The following is an 18,538-nucleotide window of genomic DNA, read 5'->3' on the forward strand; positions in this document are numbered from 1 at the left end:
CATGTTGTGTGTGAGCTGTCCATGGACTCAGCAGCTTGAGGAGTATCAGTCTATCAGGAAAAAAATACATATGAATGTTTATTGGTCAGTTTTAGAAAATGTTAGGTTTATAACAGAGTACATAAGTGGAGTGATAGCAACAAGGAGCTAAAAGTACATAAAAGGTAGGTTCCAACATACCCTAGCCAACATAACTAAATCCCTTTTCTTTTCCCATTTTTGCACAAAACTGTATTTTTTATGCAACTACAACCAAGATAAAAATAAATTTTTATGGAAATTCTAAAATGAGGAGACACTTAAACACTTTTTAAAACAAAATGTTTATTGGATTTCTCTTGTGTGCGAAGGGTTTAAAATAAAAAAAATAAAAAAATACAGAGCACCCTTACGAATGAATACAAGAAAGAGAATGGAATTTAGTAATTTTACATATTTTTATATAAAATTAAACAATGGCAAAAAAATGCTAAAATGTATTAGGTTTTGTGCAGGTAAATAAAAAAAAACTCCCATTTTGATTTTGCCAAACACAGATTCAGATGAAGTCTTGCAGGACAGACACCTTGATGACACAAGTGCATGCATCAGGGAAAAAAGATGCGACAAATGTAGGACACAACAAGGTAAAACATGCTGAGAGCAACACTTGTATCAAAAATCTGTCTGCAGACATTTCTGTAAGCATCTCTTGTATTAGCAACGCCCCCTGGTGTCCGGCAAAACACAGTGCAACAAAACATATTTATTATTTCTTTGCAATGAAACCCCAGGATGGAAAATTAAATTTAAACAAGGAAAGAAACAGTCCTCTTTAATTATGTCTGCAACAATAAAGCATTTCTCAGTGGAGTCAAAATATAAATAAACTTGACAAGACGTGCATACACTTAGCTTCAAAGAGACAGTGCAAATGTTTGGTACAGCATTTCTATATAAAACAATGTCAAATTTAAATCTGAATAAAAATATTTTTCTTAAGCAGCTAAACAATCTGTTTGGGAAAACCTGGCTCTAAAAATAAAAACAACAATAAAAACATTTAACATCCTGCACAATTCTGACTATGCTAATAAGCCTGCTGACAAAAAACGAGTGCGGTCTAAATGTTGATGCAAATAGAAGAAAACAGGCAAGAACTAAAGTAATAGACCTGGAAAGTAAAGATGCAGTTACTGAAACATAAAAAACAGGAGTCAAATTTTCTGACCATAAACTGAAGGCAAAATACATTTTTATGGAGAAAAAATGTTAGATTTTAGACAGTATTAACCACTAAACAGAAGAAAAGCAAGTCTGCCATCGATCCAAGGTGACAAAGAGCAATTACAATTACAGAGCCACTGGTTGTTGAAGGTGCCCTGTGACATATAACTGGAGCAAACGTGGGATAAGAAAACATTTTTTTTCACTTTTAAAGTCTAATAGTTTAAATATTAAGTTATCGGCTGTGGCTCAGGTTGTAGGACTTCTTCTGTAATCAGTGGGTTGCTGGTTCGAACCCTGCTCTGTCCGTTTCAGTCATTGTGTCCTTGGGCAAGACGCTTCACCCAACTTGCCTGCTGATGGTGGTCAGAGGGTTCGGTGGCACCTGTGTATGGCAGCCTTCCTTCTGTCAGTCTGCCCCAGGGTAGCTGTGGCTACATAGCAGCTAACCACTGTCGGTGGATGAATGATTGTGGTGTAAAGCGCTCTGGTGACTTGATAAAGATCTATACAAGTTCAGGTAAGTTACCAAATAAAATAGTCATTAAAGACAGCGATCAGTTGTATTGGTCATACTGGTTCAACTACTTGAAATATAAAAAAAAAATCATAATTTGATCCCTTTTTGTCAGTTATTAGTTTAAGAGGACGTTCACCTGCCAAAAAGCGTTGTGCTGTATCTGTTTTAACTATAAAACTTTAATCTGGCAGTTATTTTCTACCGCTCATTCCATAGTGGGTCACGGGGGAGTTGGTGCCTATCTCCAGCAGTCTATAAGCGAGAGGCAGGGTACACCCTGGACAGGTCGCCAATCCATTGCAGGGCAACACACATACAACCACACTCATTCATACACCTAAGGGCAATTTAGAGTGACCAATTAACCTAACAGACATGTCTTTGGACTGTGGGAGGAAGCCGGAGTACCCGGTGAGAACCCACGCATGCACGGGGAGAACATGCAAACTCCATGCAGAAAGACCCCAGGCTGGGACTCAAACCCAGGACCTTCTTGCTGGAAGGCAACAGTGCTACCAACTGCGCCACTGTGCAGCCCATGGTGGTGCAGTTTAATCTGCTGAACAAATAACCTTTACTACACCGCACAGGCACATCTGAATAAATTAAAATGTCAAAGCTATTTTTACTTCCATAACTAAATATTCAAGTTTTCACTCAGGCCCATTTGCAGGCCAATCAAGCCCAGTAATACCATGGTCAATAGAGCAGGTATTTATAATCTTAGCAGTGGAGGCATTGGCCAGGTCCTGCTACAAAAGGAAATCAGCATCTCCTAAGCGGAGCCAAGCATGAAGTGCTCTAAAATGTCCCAATAGACAGCTACTCTGACTTTGGTGTTGATAAAATTTAAAGGACCAACACCAGCAGAAGACATGGCTCCTCAAATCATCACTGACTGTGGAAACAGTTGTAGCCCGTTTCCTGGATAAGGCTTTACTTCACAGTCACCTCAAAGATGTGGTTATTCCTGTAGCTTGTGCACATTTGTCCTTCCACCAATGTGCTTGGACGTTACTGGGTTTTATTGATCTCCTATAATAATTTAATTTTCTGAGGAACTGAATTTTTCATAAGCTGTAAACCCCAATCATCTATGCTAACAGAAATACATGCTTGAAATACATATCTCTTTCTGTAATGACTCTATATAACATTTGAATTTCTCTTTTTCAACAGAATTTGTGAAATTAATTATTTTTCAAGGATATTCAGATTTTTCCATGCAACTGTACTACCGGTCAGATTATTCAAAAACATTAACTTATAGTTTCGTCACTTCAAATAATTAAGAATTTGTTCAGGTGTTGAGTAACTTTAAAAAGGAAGAAAAATCCTAGTAATATTAGTCAGCATATTTTTGTAACAGCTAATTATGTTTACAGATAACTATAACCATTCATTCACATTACAGTAAACACACAACTATTTGACCTACATTTATTGACTGGCTCAAAACTAGACATTAAAAAAGGAAATACTATATACAATACTATATTTAACAGCACAAATAAGACCTAAAAGCTTCCATAGTTTCAAACTGCTGCAAAGGTGCTGTTTAATAACTTAAATTTTAGGAATTCTTCCCACTTCCTTCGTTTCTAAACAGTATTCTGGTTTATGTCAGGCTCCGGCTGACCATCAGTGTAGTAGGGATCCCCTTGATGGACTCTGTGATTGTGCACCCTTAGGTTTCCTCTGTGGGCAAATCTCTTTCCACACTCTACACAAGCAAAGGGCCTCTTCCCCATGTGAACGTCCCGCTGGTGGGCTCTTAGGTTGCCGCTGCGGGCGAAGCGTTTACCGCACTGAGTGCAGCCGAAAGGGCGCTCCCCCGTATGCGTGCGAGTGTGCACTGTGAGCTCTGACGGAGTGAGGAAGCTCTTGTCGCAGAACTGACAGGGATGCAGTCTGACTCCGGTGTGCCGTAGAAGGTGTCTGCGCTGATGGGAAGGGTAGGTGAAACACTTTGTGCAGTACGGACAGGAGTAAGGTCGCCCGTTGCCTCCACTGGAAGCTGTGGGATGACTGAGAGCGTTTGTCTGTCGTGCGGCGAGCAGTTGGGAGTTTGACTGCAGCCGCAGAGGGTCTCTGGTGGCAAACTGAGTGATCCGCCGCGTGTGATTGATGCCTCCTCTGTCATCTCTCGTTCGCCATGCCGTCTCACCAGAGGTGGCTGGTGTAAGATCTGCCTGAGCCTCCTTTTCTCCTGCACCCTGTTCCGAGTTCTGGTTCTCAGACTCCTGGTCCAGAAAAGCGAACGAGGTGTCGTCACCTTCATTGCTGGTCTCGTCTGATCCGAAACCACGTTGGAAGCATGACGAGTCGTTGCCGATGCTGCCGCTAGCTGTAGCAGAGCCATCAGTTCCATCTGGCTGCAGGTTCTCCAGACCTGAACCACCTCGAGTGGGGTTCACTCCAGGTAACCACTCTCCTGCTTGAAGTAGACTGGAATCAGGCTTAGGAGAGCAATGGCCAGTGTGGGAGACAACATTTCTATCTGTGGCTTGGACCATAACAGTCCGAGATCTAACACGCTGTTAATAAAAGAAAAACATACGGTGAAAAACAGCTGAAGGAAGTTAAATACTTAACAAGAAAAGATATGAATGAGTATATTCTAAGACTCATTTACTCAAAAAAGCTGCACGGCCTATGAGGTTGATGGAGAAGTAGCAAGACATTTCACCTCATGTTTAATAGAGGCTCCTTCCTGCCCTGTGACCTCTTCTTTCAGCATGCAGACTATTTCCTCTGGCTCTGAGTGAGATGGATTCTTTCCAACATTCACTACTATGCAAAGAGAGAAGATAATTAGTGAAAATTCTGGTTTTAATTATATAGCAGTTTTACTGTTTTTACAAATAATAATAAAAAATAAAAACATTTGATAACATACAACAGAAAAACAATAATCATCTCTACTGGGGTTAAAATACTTGAATATACCGAGAACTACAGTCCTTAAAATGTTATCGATAAACAAAAACGTAGTTTTTTGTGTGATACAAAGGTTTCAATAAAAACTTTCCAAAAAATTGTAGCAGTTTTTAAATGCTAACTGTGTAGAATATCATACCTTTCGTCATTCGGCTCTTTACACCAGTCCAGGGGTGTCCATCTCCAGTCCTCAAGAGCCAAAGTCCTGCATGCTTTAGATGTGTCCCTGCTCCAACTGTTAAAATAATTACACCCTCAGCTTGTCATGAAGTTCTGCAGAGGCTCGGTAATGAACCATTTATTTGATTTGATGTGTGCTGAACCAGGGGAATGTCAACACACACAGGACTGCAGCTCTTGAGGCGTAGAGTTAGGACACGGCTGGACTAGTCCACCTAACGGATACATGCTGGTTCCTTAGTCTGGGAACTAGCATGTATCAGTCAGTAGTTTGCCAGCTGTAATTTTAAAACACTGGTTGAGGGTATAATGGCTTTAAAACCTCTTTATATCTTAATACAGGTAACCAACCCATGCCTACTACATAATCGTGATACATTAGGCCTTAGTGATGATCATAATTGTCATGTTAATCTCAATAGGAGACAATATAGCAATCACAAAGAAGTGCCTGGATACAATATTTGATTGGCTATAACTTTTTATTCAGACTGCCTGCCAATAATATATTTAGCTGGGTTGTTCCTGCCATTTATGGCCACAGCTGATCTGATATACATTTTAGAGATCAAGATTAAATTAGGCTACTTTGATAAAATATTTACTTAAAATTAAGCATTCAAAACCGTCCTACACTTAAATGAGGTCTAGAGAGCCACATAAAGAATGTGTAATACCAGATCCTATCGGGGTCTGTTGTCTCAGGCTGCCCTCTCCCTCGTCGGTGCATCCACCCTTAGCTTCGTGCCTCCTCTCCACCTTCTCCAGCCTGCAGCGGAGCCTGGAGATCTCCTCGGCTTTCTGCGCCAGCTCCGCCTGCTGCTCGCACAGGCTGCCCTCGAAGATCTTGGCGATCTCGCACACGGCGGCAGCAAGCAGAGAGTCCATGACGGTGGCCAGCTGAGCGTGGAAAGCACTCCTCACAGACTCCATGCTCCTCTTGTTTCAATTAAAACGGTTTTAATGTCCGACACTGACCGACACACCGCTGGTAGCCCCCAGAAAATAACACATGCTGATTGAGACAATGTCGGGCTACAATTTGGAGTTAATGACAACAGCCGTCTTTAATCGTTGGACTCGAGTGGATATTTCATAAATTAGATTTTTTTTAAGGTCAAAATACACAAGAAAACCCCAGTCTTGCGGTCACGTTTATCCCTGATCAATATGTAAACAAGGACCAAACAAACCTCGCACTAGCTTCTTTTAGCTAGCACTTGCGTTGACTGTGTAAATACGACATAAACAACGGAAAAACAGACTGACCTATATAGCGGTTCCAATTTACTGGCCAAAAACCATCTACTGTTTAAGATACGACTAATGTAACAGCCTCATCATCCAGCAAAACGCACGTTTCAAGCAGCGGGTCGGCACCTGTGAAGTGATGGCAGCAAATCTCGCGATAACAGACGAGGAAATCGGTCTGCATATGTGCAGGTCGGATATGCGCCTGTAACGCTCATCTCTGTTCATATTTCACCATTTCAAGATTTATCATTTAGACTCTAATAGATTTTAAATATAAATTTATTTCATATCAACTCTAGGGAGCTGAACAAGCAATCGTTTGAGAAAAACTGTACAAAACCTCCCCTTCTTGAATCAGCACTTCAAATAAATGACTATCAGAAATAATGTACAGCGTTGTGAGCCTCCATTTCAAAATAAAAAAATGTTGCCGTCATGAAATTCTAAAGGATTTTTAAAAAAGACAAGAATTTTTCGAACATATTGTACAATTATTCTCGTTTTAACTGTTTAAAAGATGTCCCATACAAAATCTATTTGGTGTGTTTTAAGACGAATGTAGTTACCATTAAAATGGGGTTTATAATCAAATGGGTTCAACTTTAAACACACACGCACAAGAACTGTGATCCAACAGACAAAGCAAGTTCAAAACTGACCAAAACAAAAAATTATCCTAGGTAATAAACTTAACAAAAATAAAATCAAAAATTGCTTAAAAGAGAAAGCAAACCCGCTGTAAAGTAATACCTTAAATTTAACCAATACAGCTGACAGCAGAGAGCTCTGTCCAAAGATCCGCAGTTCAGGAACATTAAATGATGCAGTTGTTTAAACCAATAAACAATGTACTAAACTGTGTAAAATGCAAACCACAAGCAAATAATTGCAGAGATTGGACCTTTATATTAAGAAAATAAAATAAAAAAAATAAAACAGAAAAGTTAATCTGACAAATCAACAACATAAAAACGGCAATTTTGTCCTTTAGTGAGTTATAGTCTTGGATCATTTTTACGACAAGGTGATGAAGCACTTTGACTTACCTACATCGGTCTAATTTTAGTCACAGAAAACAAGTACCGCACAAAGACCTGAGACAAGTATGAAACGTAATGCTGACTACTTGCTTGAAAACTAAAAGCTGATTCAATTAGCTCTAATTCAAGAAACAAAGATATCTTGCAATCTTACCGTTTTTACTGAAATGGCTTAAAAAAATATTTAATGTTGTCCTTTCAGGTTCTGAAATAATACAAAGAAAATACAGTGGATGTTAGTAACTTTCAGAGCAATAACGTCCAAACACAGCAGTCTTTGTGTTTCCTGAGGCGTCTTCTGGCACAGTGTTGCAGCCTTAAGGGTGGAGAATAAACGACATGTTTGCATGTCACTTATCACACCTGAGGAGCCACTCTCCTGTGTGGATGTTCCTTCACATGATTCATTGTTCACAGCATCTTCTCACACACACTGCAAAGGCAAAACTTCGGTACTCTCTGTTCACTCGGATTATTTGAGTCGTTGTTTTGGTGAGGTTGCCTTTTTGATTTGTGCGTTTACTGGCCGTGTTGAATTCCTCCGCCTTTATCGGCATTTTCCAAGGGCTTAGTCCATCCAAGCTTTCCATTTTTGTTGGCGAGGGGCGTGCAAACTCCGTGTTTTTTTGTAATGTGCACCTTGAGTGCCATTTCCTGATCAAACTTCCTTGGACATATGCTGCAAGTTAGCAGCTCATCACTATGTGTTAACATGTGCTTTTTAAGGTTTCTGATTATATTAGTCTTGAAGCTGCAGTGTCTGCAGGACAATGTTTGGCTGGAGGTTTTCTTGTTGTCGACAGAAGACTGCGTGCTTCCCTTTTTTATGATCACCTTCGCTTTGCTGGAACTGAGTGCATTTCCTTCATCAGGCTTCGTCTTTGCAGGGTGTCTGCATCTTTTATTCATCAATGCCTTGTTCTTTTCACAGACTTCCAAATGGTACTTTGCAGCACCTCGGAAGCAGAAGACCATCTTGCAGCCTTTGCACTTCCGCTGGGAACGCACATGAACACCGAGGCCAGGTTTTGTGCCAAACACCCTGTAGCAAGTCCCACAGGAGTATTTATTTCTGCTCTCAATTTCCAATTCCTGTGGTCCAGCTGCCTTGGATTCATTTGCATTGTGTATCCCCTGCTTATTTTTGTGCTTTGATGAATCTTCTTTATCTGTAAAAGTTCCATCACTCATCTTTCTTTTCCGAAGGCGGTCCAAACCTCTGAGGTTGCAGTAGTCCTGGTTCAGGCCTTTGAGTAATTTGCCGAGGTCACCACTTGTTTTTGGGTGCCAATTGGCTTTATCACACACTGGTAGCAATTTGTCTTGGGTCGGCTTCGGGTTTTCATTCTTGGTAGAAACTGGGAAGAAAAGACAAATGCAGAATATCATTTGAGGGTATGATATGAGTCCAATGAACCGATGTGTGATTAGGCCAGTAAATCAAAAGGTAGGATCATGGGGACCATATGTTTATCATACTGTGAAAAGCATTACAGGAAATCAAAATTTTTGTCTGTGATGGGGAATAAAGTCTTTAATATTTGATAGAAACCCTGCTCATTCATATTAAAGTACATATAAAAAGCTAAAATACATAAACCTCCCTAAATGCATCACAGAATGGACTAAATGGTTCATAATACAACTTACTTCTCTTGGATCTCCTTTCAACTGGTGACCTCTGGAGGTTTATGCAACAGTTGTCCACCTAAAAAAAATATGACGAGTGGTTATTTGTCTACAAAAATTATTATAAAGATCTCAAAGAAAAAAAGAGGGGAAAAATGACGGCTTTATAAGAATCCAATAAGATTAACTCTGTATATTCAGATCTGGCACCAACATCCTGGGTCCTGACTCTGCAGTCAAATCCATACTTAGCATCCAAAGGGCTTTAAAAGGACAGATACCCCAAAAAGCTAGGTTTATACTTGATGACACAATCGCGCCAAATTTGTGTAACTTGGCGCTCTATTCAGAATGAACGAAGGTGAAAGTGCAAACATTTCAGAAACAGAAAGAAGAGTAACAGAAAAGAGAAATGTGAGTTAAAAAGTTAGATTGTATGCATTAACAAGCCTTTCTATTGTTAAGACTCTGACATTGTATCTACGTTGAGTTTTAGATCCTTTACAAAGAGGTCAAAAAGCGTTCTCCTTTTCATCGTTTTACTTTTTTAATCTGAAACTGAATCATGTTCATAAGAAATGTAGCAGATAGTGCGCAAAGACATTTTTAGTGTTACGTGAAGCGTTTCTGCTCTCTTTTACTACTTTTCCACTGGTTATCTAGCATACTGCCCCCTGTGTTTTGGAAAAATACTGCAGCAACATCAGCGTCAAGTATAAACGCCTACAGCACTTGTTCTGGCCCTCAGCGGAGTCCTGTGCAAGAACTCGAAGCACGATATCTATAACTGAACCTGAACACGTTCAGTGGTGGCCCGGGACACTGGGAACTAACAGGCTTGTGTTCAGTAGTTTTTATTTCCATGTGACGTCTGTATTTTAGCCCGAGTTCAGATGTCTGAAAAGAATCTGTCCTGGGTCAAACTGAAAGACCAGCGACTGACTTGACGGGACTCCCTTAAACCATGGCTGTTGGATCATTTAAAGGAATAGGATTGGTTAGTTTTAATTATACTCTTTGTTTAAATTCTCAATGACAAAAAACATTGTGGGACTTTATTGATCTGTGGATATCAGGACACAGGACTGGAGAGTGAGTTTTCCCTGAAGTATGTTTATTTTGATTGTTCTGGAGCTCATAATATCTGCTAAGCAATTACTATTGTTAAGTCTCCCATCCCAATTATAAACTCTCTACAGCAGTTTGTTACTTTCATGCTGTACTGTGAATATAATAAAGGTGTCTACTTTAGTGCTGTCTTAGGGCATAAACTCCGCTGATGCTAAGCTTTGTAAAGTCCTAGATTATTTATTCTCCACCCTTTTGGGTGTGTTAAGCTACATAATTAGGCTCATCAATTGTTTGTAGCCAAAATAACTTAAAAAACACGTCCAAGGTTAATCTCTGTGGTGTTTTATTCTGTTTAGTTTAAGTTACTGTTGTTTCTATTTGTTGCCCCAGTTGTCAAGTCCACTGTGAGACGTGGCTCCATCATAATAATAAAGCAGGTAACAGATCTGATCGCTCAGGACGTAATTTAATGTCAGGTGTAAATGATCAGGGCTGACACGTACATTTATCTGACTGAACTTGGGCTTGTGTCAATGCCAGGTCTGAGCAGGATCTGTGTCACATTAGGAGTTACTATCCAGAAATTATTGCAGACATTTCTGGGTGGATTCACGCACTGTTCTTTGCACGTATCATGAATTAAGTAGCAGGCTCCTTGGACTTATCCCATTTCATCACTACATTTAGCAGAAGAGGAAACACTGCACATGCTTTGCTGGTTAGAAACTGAGTGAATCTGACCGTTGTTTTATTGTTATAGATCAGGATTGTCCGAAGTGCTGGCCCTGGGGCCATTTGTCACCCTTGGAATGATTTTGTGCAGCCCCTGGACCACATCTCAAGAATGGCACAAATTTGGTTAATTGGCCCAGGAGGTTGATGTTAAAAAACCAAAAAAAAAAAAAAAACATTTTGTGTGATATTTTTATTGATGCAGCACCTTTCAAAATAGATGCAGAATCATTTAAATCTACTTAAAAAGGAATATTGTGTGGTACAACTATTCATATTTTATTAAGCAAGAGTTTTCGAATGATGAGTCAATGTTCTTATGAGAATACACAAAAGATATTTTCAAAAAACATAATAGAAAACCATCAAGCCCAAAATTTATGGGCACTGTATCTACTTATTTTTTGGCCTATTTAACAGAAATCTGAGTACCGTATTTTCCACACTATAAGGCGCACCGGATTATAAGGCGCATAGAATAGAAGCTACTGCAGTCAAACGTTTGACTGGGGTTGCGTTATGCATCCACTAGATGGAGCTGTGCTAAAGAGAATGTCAACAAAACAGTCAGATAAGTCAGTCAGTCCAACTTTATTAATACACTACAAACCAGCGTTCTGATAACTCCATTCACTCTCATGGTAAGGTCTCCTCTACATAGAAATCTATTGAATAGAGCCAACCGCACGTTAGGAATGCATTGGAGTCTATGAAGTTGAAGTTGAAATCAAACGTTAGTTAAAACGTGAAAGGGAACTTTTCCCTGATTCAATAAACACGTAAAAGAAACAGTTTGATGCACTAAATCAAACGTTAGTACTGTTAACCTTTCCTGTTTCTGTCCCCTGACCGTAGTCTGATGACACAGGGGAGACGCTTTCTCCAGGGCCGAAGTTACTAGTTTCCTCGGGGTTAACTCCCTCACTCATACGTTGCTGAGTTGAGCATGAAGAAACAGCATCAAAACACCGAGTTGTTGACGAGATTCGGGGTTCTTTTTAATGACTTTGCATCACGTAAAAACACAGGGCTTACAGACTCATACACCGCTGCTCCGGTCGCCGTCTCTACCCACCCCACACACACAATAATACCGACGTCACTCCTTCACTCTTGATTCTCAGCTACGGCAGCACACAGCGCCACCTCTGTCCGGAGGAGTAATGTCAACATCTTCCTTACACACACACGAAACATACACCCCACACACTGAGCTTCTAATCACATATAGTTCAGGCAATTCCTGCAACAGTACATTCAAACGTTATACACACACAAGTGGTGTTGGACTAGGAGTAAGCACAGTACAGGTGTTAACCGCTATTCCTTCGGCGACGCCCCTGACTACGGTAGCCGTAATGCTGCAAGCGGTGCGGCTTTGTAGTTTACCAGTCGTACTGAAACATTTTGACAGAGCGCCGTGTACAACCAGTATGGATCAACCAATTAACCAATTGATCCATATATAAGGCGCTCCGGATTACAAGGCACACTGTCATTTTTTGAGAAAATTAAAGGTTTTTAAGTGCGCCTTATAGTGCGGAAAATACGGTACTTTGTTTTATTAAAATATAGTGGGTTTATTGTTAACCAGGTGAAAACAAATATTACTATATTAAACATGCTTTTTCAGAAATAAAATCATGTTTTAGTGGCCCGTGAGTATTTTTAATTGGTTTTGGCCCCCGTGGCATAAGGTTTGGACACCACTGTCACAGATGACTGGCACCACGTGTTACATGCTCTAATTGCTAAGAAAAATCAACTTAGAAACCACTCGCGTGTCACAATCATGCATTCAAAAATCGACACATGATTAACTTAAGTGGCAGCCTGTATTATTCATTTCGAGGGGATTTATCGGCAACACAGCTCAAGCGAAGTGATTCAGCTCGCAGCTACAGCAAAAAATAAAATGACAGCTGACAAAAACTAGGAAGATCATTTTTTTATTTCAATGTCTGTTATTGAAATAAAAACTTGACGTTAACGTTAAGTTTATATCAGTGCGTCATAAGGTCCTTTCCGATTACATCTTATCCTGCGTTAAAGCAAAAAAAAAAAAAAAAACTTTATAAAGTTGCTTAGAAATCAGCTAACTTCTTTGAACCAACCAAACCCAAAATGTAAATCATGAAGATAAGCCTAGCAGATGCCAATTAACATCACCCCAGTGGTTTGTGTTATTGTACAACCATACACCATCACCAGAGGGTTCCCCAGTCATCTACACACCTCGTGCTTAACAAGTGGAACAGGGTACAGACGAATGGAAAATTGGCGCAGCCTTACGCTGGGACAAAAACCATCCTCTTGCTTGGTCACTGTGTCGTAGCCAAGTGGAGCGCACCAGTCATCAGGCACTGCGCAAAAACAGACACAGCAAACATATTTAAACCCATTACAGCCATTATCTGGATTATTAAATTACATTAAAATTGTGCATGGACATAATTATATACACATTGTTTTTTTTACAATGACAGCTGTCTAAAACAGCAACATATTACTTTAGGTACAATAATAAAAACCACTATACCTTCAACATCAATCTCAGGAACTGTGGTAGACTGTCCCAGGGCATCTGGGACATCTTCTGACTCTGTTTGGGTTTTATTTATCTCTGCTCCTCTTGGATTCCTCAACTCGAAGTCTTTAAGCTTTAGCTCTGCAGTTTGTAGTTTTACTGTAAGCTGAGCAATCTCTTCTCCCTTCTGCGCCATCTCCATTTTATGGTTATATAGTGCGCTTTCAAAAATCCTCATGACTTCAAACACGGCCGTCCTCAAGACTGAGTCCATTGTTGTGGTCAGCTGGACTCTGACGCCTCGCATCAGATGGTCGGACATGATGGAAGATGACCGACAGCAGCCTTCAGATTTTGTCAAATGTAGTGGAGGTCCCTACTGGCTAAACACAAACATACATGATCAGATTAGTTAACACAAAAAAAATAATATTTTACATGGTTTAAATGGTTGAAACAGACCTGTTCAGAGCACACAATCATGCAATATAACAGAATCAACCTCCTATAAATACATAATTTAGATAACTCATGGATAACTTCTCATTAGTCTGCCTCATTTCAAATTTAGTGGCGTTTCAAACACCTCCAGGACAAAAAGTGGCCGAACCGCAGGCATTGGTTACAATTTTGTGGAGGAATGTGATTTTCCTCACCTTCACAGTGAAGCACCACAGTGATGAGTACCTGTGCAACTTACAAGGTGTGTTTCATACGAATGCGAATGCTAGTGATGAACTCGCTAGATAAAGTCAAGAATAAGCAATGTTCCTCGTTTCCTTCCAGCGGCTTATTTAACTGATGGATTGTGGCACTTTTGCTCTTTAATAAACAAACACTCCTGTCTATCAAAATCCCTTCACAACATCCCCAATTAACTTAGGGCCATCTCTTGCAGGCTGCCTAATTCTACACAACCTGAAGACCACGTCCTGAAAAGCATTGGAATGTAATTAAGATCAGGAAAGTGTACTATTTGTTGATTCTGTACACTGTTGTACTTTTCTCTTCATGCACCAGGATTAAGTATCGGATGATGACATGCAGTTTTTACATAACGGTTATTTATCATAAAGCAATTTCAAATTTTACACGCAATACTGAAACCACATATTTAGTTTGAAAGAGGGTTTTTTTTTTTGCAAATTAGGTTAGGAATTATATTCATGAGGTTAAATATTCAATTACTTTTCAAAAAAACAACCTAAACGTTAACATTGCTGTCTTTCATGAGTCGCTTTATTATCTTTGTTTTTAACATAATGAGAAACATCCTAATTTCTGAAGCTTTGAATGTTCACTTAAACAGGTGAGATTTTCCTATGTCTGGATATGTGCTTTTTTATATTTTATTTTATTTGTGACTAACAACAGACCAATGAGTCTGTACAGTTAAAGGCTTTAAAGACAAAAGCCACGGTAGGCATCAGATGAAGCCAACATTACAGTTTTGATCAATAATTAGAGATCAGACATCCTTTGCCTCAGACGACGTGGTTTACAACATCAGCAGCAATAAAACACCTGAAGAATCACCGGTTGCCTCCAGTTTCTTTGCCAAACGAGGCTGAAGTCGGCATCCGATTCGGGAAACAGTTTAAGGTCCGTTTCTCCTCATTTTTCAGTACTTTAAGCATCTTTAATCTGCTGCAATTTAAAAACTACAGTACGTACGGTCTTGAAACTAGGACTAGATTATTCAACACTAATAAAAGAATCGTATAAACCTAGTTTAGGATATGTGGAAGCTTTATTTGATTTGTTAGAGTTCCATAAAGGGCCATATTTGTGCTTTTTCTGCATCTGGAGCAGCTTAGAACCCTAACCCAAGCTAAACGAGGAAGATACACGTCCGCCATTTTTCCCTCACTGGCCCCAACAAGAAGGTAAACGGACAGCGTTTCGTGACAAAGTCTTTCCTCGACTTGTAAACGCCTCGGATCAGAATCCCTGCATTGCTGCAACATAGATTCTACGTACAACCACAATCTGACGCTCCTTAGCGACACGGCCTAGGGAACAGGTAACCTAGCACTAGCATAACAATGCCCGCACAGTGATCGCCAAAGCAACCCAACAAGCACTCAAGAATCCATACCTGGAGACCAGCTGCTTCAGAGGTCAGGCTTGGCTCGCCTAGCAGATGGTTTTTTGTATTTTGCAGCGAAAACAGAGCAAGCACGTGGAACGTAAGGGGACCACAGCCCAAATGGACTTTTCCCGCCGACTACCGCAGTGACGTCGTAGGCTCTAGTTCTTCTTCTTCTTCTTCTTGGTGTTATTGGCGGTTGGCAACAAACTTTTAGTAGCATTACCGCCACTTACTGGTATGGAGTGTGGTTCGTGTCGGTCTATCTATTTATATATATATATATATTTAATTCTACAAATTAAATAAATAAATATATCTTACCTATATGTATATATACAAATAGACATACTTACACATTAAATTGTATTCTACCCTTCTATATCCTCCATACTTTCACAATTTTATCTACTATAATCAAATTCTATGAAATTATTTTGTTTTCTTTAATAAACGAATCACTATTTGTATATGTTTACTCCCTAAATTCTTCCTCAAAATATCTAATAAATTAACCTTTTCCTTAATACCTTCAAACTCTCTTCTCATATATCTTCTTTCTCTTTCATATTTATGACATTCTAATATAACATGTTCTATTGTTTCATATCCACAGTAATCACATTTACCAGTATCATGCTTTTGAATTTTAAAAAGTGTATAATTAAGTCCTGTATGCCCAAATCTCAACCTTGTTATCACTCTTTCCTCCTTTCTATTTCGTCTTCCATTTCTTCTTTCTCCTACTATCTTCTGAATTTTATAAAACCATCTTCCTGTTTTTCCTTCATCCCACCTTTTATGCCATTTTTCCATCCAGAGCTTGAATCTGAGCAAATGACTGTTTTTAATGGTTTTATATCTTCTACCCATTGTAAAGCTAATAATATAGCCAATATTTCTCCTGTGTATACTGATAAGCCGTCTGTAATTCGTTTTCCTATTTTTAGATTGAATTCTGGTACTACAAAAGCTATTCCTACTTTTCCATTTATTTTTGATGCATCTGTATATATTTGAATATATCTATAATAATTATTTAAATGTATCTGTACTGAATAACTATCTACGATGTAAGATCTTGCTTCTTTTCCATTATTGACATATCTACTGTTGCTTCTGGTAGAATCCATGGTGGTATAATTGATATTGGTGATGTTTGACTAATTTCTAAATCAATCATTTTAAATTCTTTTACTTTATTTTCAATTGTCCATCCAAAACTCTTCATTTCTTTCTTTTCTTTTTCCCAACATGGATTTAAAATTTCCCAAATTGGATGATCCAAGTTATTACCTTGTAAATTTAACCAATAATTTTTTTCTAGTTTTATTCTTCTTAACTCTAATGGCATTTCTCCCATTTCTATTTCTATTGCTGCTGTTGGTGTAGTTTTAAATGCTCCAGTACATAATCTTAATGCCTGATGTTGGATAATGTCTAATTTAACCAGATGTGTTTTAGCTGCTGAACCGTAAACTATACAACCAAAGTCTATGTTAGATCTTATCATTCCTGTGTAAATCTGGTTTAGTGATTTCCTATCTGCTCCCCAGTCCCTGCCAGCCAAGCATTTCATAATATTTAAAATTTTCTTACATTTATCAACAACTTTTTGAATATGTATATTCCATTTTAGTTTTTCATCAAACCATAATCCTAAAAAACTTATATACTTTACTTACTCTAATTCTTGGTTATATAATTTTAATTTTATTTCCTTGTTTATTTTTTTCTGATTAAATATCATTACTTTGGTTTTTTCAACTGAAAACTTAAATCCCCATTGTAACGCCCATTTCTCTATTTCAATAATAACCTCTTGTAATTTCTTTACAATGAAATCTACATTTTTTCCTCTTTTCCAAACAGCTCCATCGTCTGCAAAAAGTGAACATCCCATTACTTTTCCAATATCTTTAAATACATCATTTATCATAATTGAAAACAATAACGGACTTATAATACTCCACTGTGGAGTTCCATTTTCTACTATATATTTTCCTGAGATCACTTCCCCAATTCTAACTTGTATTTTCCTATTTGTTAAAAAGTCTTTGATCCATTTAAATATTTTCCCTTTAATGCCCAGTATTTGTAATTTAATTAATAATCCTTCCACCCACATCATATCATATGCTTTTTCTATATCAAAAAATACTGCCACTACACTTTCTTTATTTACCTGTGCTCTTCTAATTTCATGCTCTAAACATAGCATTGGGTCATTAGTACTCCTCCCTTTTCTAAAACCACTTTGATATTTTGACATATATCCTTTATTATTTAAATAATATACTAGTCTACTATTAATCATTTTTTCCATTATTTTACATAGATTTGATGTTAAGGCTATTGGTCTATAATTTCCTGGATTTGATTGATCTTTTCCTGGTTTAGCTATTGGTACTATAACTGATTCCTTCCAGCTCAGTGGTAATTTTCCCTCCTCCCATATTTTATTATATAATTGTAATATTATATCTTTCGATTTTCCACCAAGTTGCCTTATCATTCTGTACCAAATTTGATCTTTTATGCTCTAGTTCTCTAGGACGCAGCTATCCCATTTAAGCGGAAATGTGCTTTACTGTGATTGGTTGACGTGTTATCACACGACCTGTTACGCTGCAGTTGCGTCCGCTGCTGCATTCGATGTACATCGTAATTAACATTTTCGAACCCCTGAAAACCGTTCATGGCACATATTAGAAGTACAAAAATCCCGGGTAAAATACACATTGATTTCAAGAAAAGATCTAAAAGGTGACAAAAGTGGTCCTATGTTTAACCAGATTAACAAAAAATGAAAAAAAAAAAACTGCCAAATGTGAGATGCATCTAACATAACAAATGCGGGAAATTAAGCTGCGAGTTTAACATATAACAGAAGAATTAAATATATTTTTTTACAACTTCTTTCAATTTTGCTACTTGTAAACCTGAGCATTCTAAGTTTCTAAACTAAAACATATACTCTTCCCTGCTATTCAAAGGTCAGAAATACGAAGGTGTACTGAAAGAAACCCCGGTTTATTGGTGAACATCAGACATAGCGGCGAATGAATGCAATATACAACGGATGTTGACATTTTAACATTGCGAATATTCCCATTTGTTAGCCATCTCATGTTAGCCATCTCATTTTTACTTAGGAAGAAGTAAAAAGTAGTCATCCAAAAAATATATTCGAGTATAAAAGCTACTCAAGTAACTGATAACATCAGATTCAGTTCGTGAAAACGATGTAATCAGGCGGACAAAAATATAAAGTGTTATAGTAAAAATAAAAACACAAAGACTGCGCAGTCAAGTTTTTTCTGGCCGGCCAGGGAGAAACGCTGCAGCCA

At 38.5% G+C, this 18,538-nt stretch overlaps 2 protein-coding genes across 7 annotated transcripts; both read right to left on the reverse strand.

The window, feature by feature from the left end:
- Window positions 1-3,152: 3,152 nt before the first annotated feature.
- On the reverse strand, window positions 3,153-6,248 carry LOC124860673 (zinc finger protein with KRAB and SCAN domains 1-like). Of its 4 annotated transcripts, XM_047354171.1 has the most exons (5): window positions 6,116-6,248; window positions 5,524-5,834; window positions 4,806-4,901; window positions 4,416-4,519; window positions 3,153-4,263 (listed from the first exon to the last, which is right to left on the reverse strand). In XM_047354171.1, the coding sequence occupies exons 2-5, from the start codon at window positions 5,777-5,779 to the stop codon at window positions 3,328-3,330; spliced, it is 1,392 nt and encodes a 463-aa protein (XP_047210127.1). In that variant the 5' UTR covers window positions 5,780-5,834; window positions 6,116-6,248; the 3' UTR covers window positions 3,153-3,327. The 4 variants fall into 4 exon arrangements, with proteins under 4 accessions (XP_047210127.1, XP_047210128.1, XP_047210130.1 ...); XM_047354172.1 differs by having other exon boundaries at window positions 4,416-4,516; window positions 5,524-6,248; XM_047354174.1 differs by lacking the exon at window positions 4,806-4,901 and having other exon boundaries at window positions 4,416-4,516; window positions 5,524-6,248.
- A 113-nt stretch (window positions 6,249-6,361) lies between these two features.
- On the reverse strand, window positions 6,362-15,354 carry LOC124860674 (zinc finger protein 37-like). Of its 3 annotated transcripts, none has more exons than XM_047354176.1 (5): window positions 15,198-15,354; window positions 13,112-13,478; window positions 12,808-12,935; window positions 8,791-8,848; window positions 6,362-8,498 (listed from the first exon to the last, which is right to left on the reverse strand). In XM_047354176.1, exons 2-5 carry the CDS (start codon window positions 13,419-13,421, stop codon window positions 7,660-7,662), a joined length of 1,335 nt encoding a protein of 444 aa, XP_047210132.1. In that variant the 5' UTR covers window positions 13,422-13,478; window positions 15,198-15,354; the 3' UTR covers window positions 6,362-7,659. The 3 variants fall into 3 exon arrangements, with proteins under 3 accessions (XP_047210132.1, XP_047210133.1, XP_047210131.1); XM_047354177.1 differs by having other exon boundaries at window positions 12,865-12,935; window positions 13,112-13,482; XM_047354175.1 differs by having other exon boundaries at window positions 13,112-13,482.
- Window positions 15,355-18,538: the final 3,184 nt, after the last annotated feature.

The sequence above is a fragment of the Girardinichthys multiradiatus genome, chromosome 23, assembly GCF_021462225.1.
Source record: "Girardinichthys multiradiatus isolate DD_20200921_A chromosome 23, DD_fGirMul_XY1, whole genome shotgun sequence".
Taxonomy (NCBI): domain Eukaryota; kingdom Metazoa; phylum Chordata; class Actinopteri; order Cyprinodontiformes; family Goodeidae; genus Girardinichthys; species Girardinichthys multiradiatus.

Bases quoted from the DNA above. Each gene is read 5' to 3' on its own strand.
- LOC124860673 (XM_047354171.1), bottom strand. From the start codon at position 5,779: ATGGAGTCTGTGAGGAGTGCTTTCCACGCTCAGCTGGCCACCGTCATG. The intron at 4,902-5,523 runs GTATTACACATT...TTATTTTAACAG, and splicing joins ACAGACCCCGATAGGATCTG to TTGGAGCAGGGACACATCTA. The intron at 4,264-4,415 runs GTGAAATGTCTT...TTTTATTAACAG, and splicing joins GAGCCTCTATTAAACATGAG to CGTGTTAGATCTCGGACTGT.
- LOC124860674 (XM_047354176.1), bottom strand. From the start codon at position 13,421: ATGTCCGACCATCTGATGCGAGGCGTCAGAGTCCAGCTGACCACAACA. The intron at 12,936-13,111 runs GTATAGTGGTTT...GTTTTTGCGCAG, and splicing joins TCCTGAGATTGATGTTGAAG to TGCCTGATGACTGGTGCGCT. The intron at 8,499-8,790 runs GTAAGTTGTATT...TTTTCTTCCCAG, and splicing joins TGAAAGGAGATCCAAGAGAA to TTTCTACCAAGAATGAAAAC.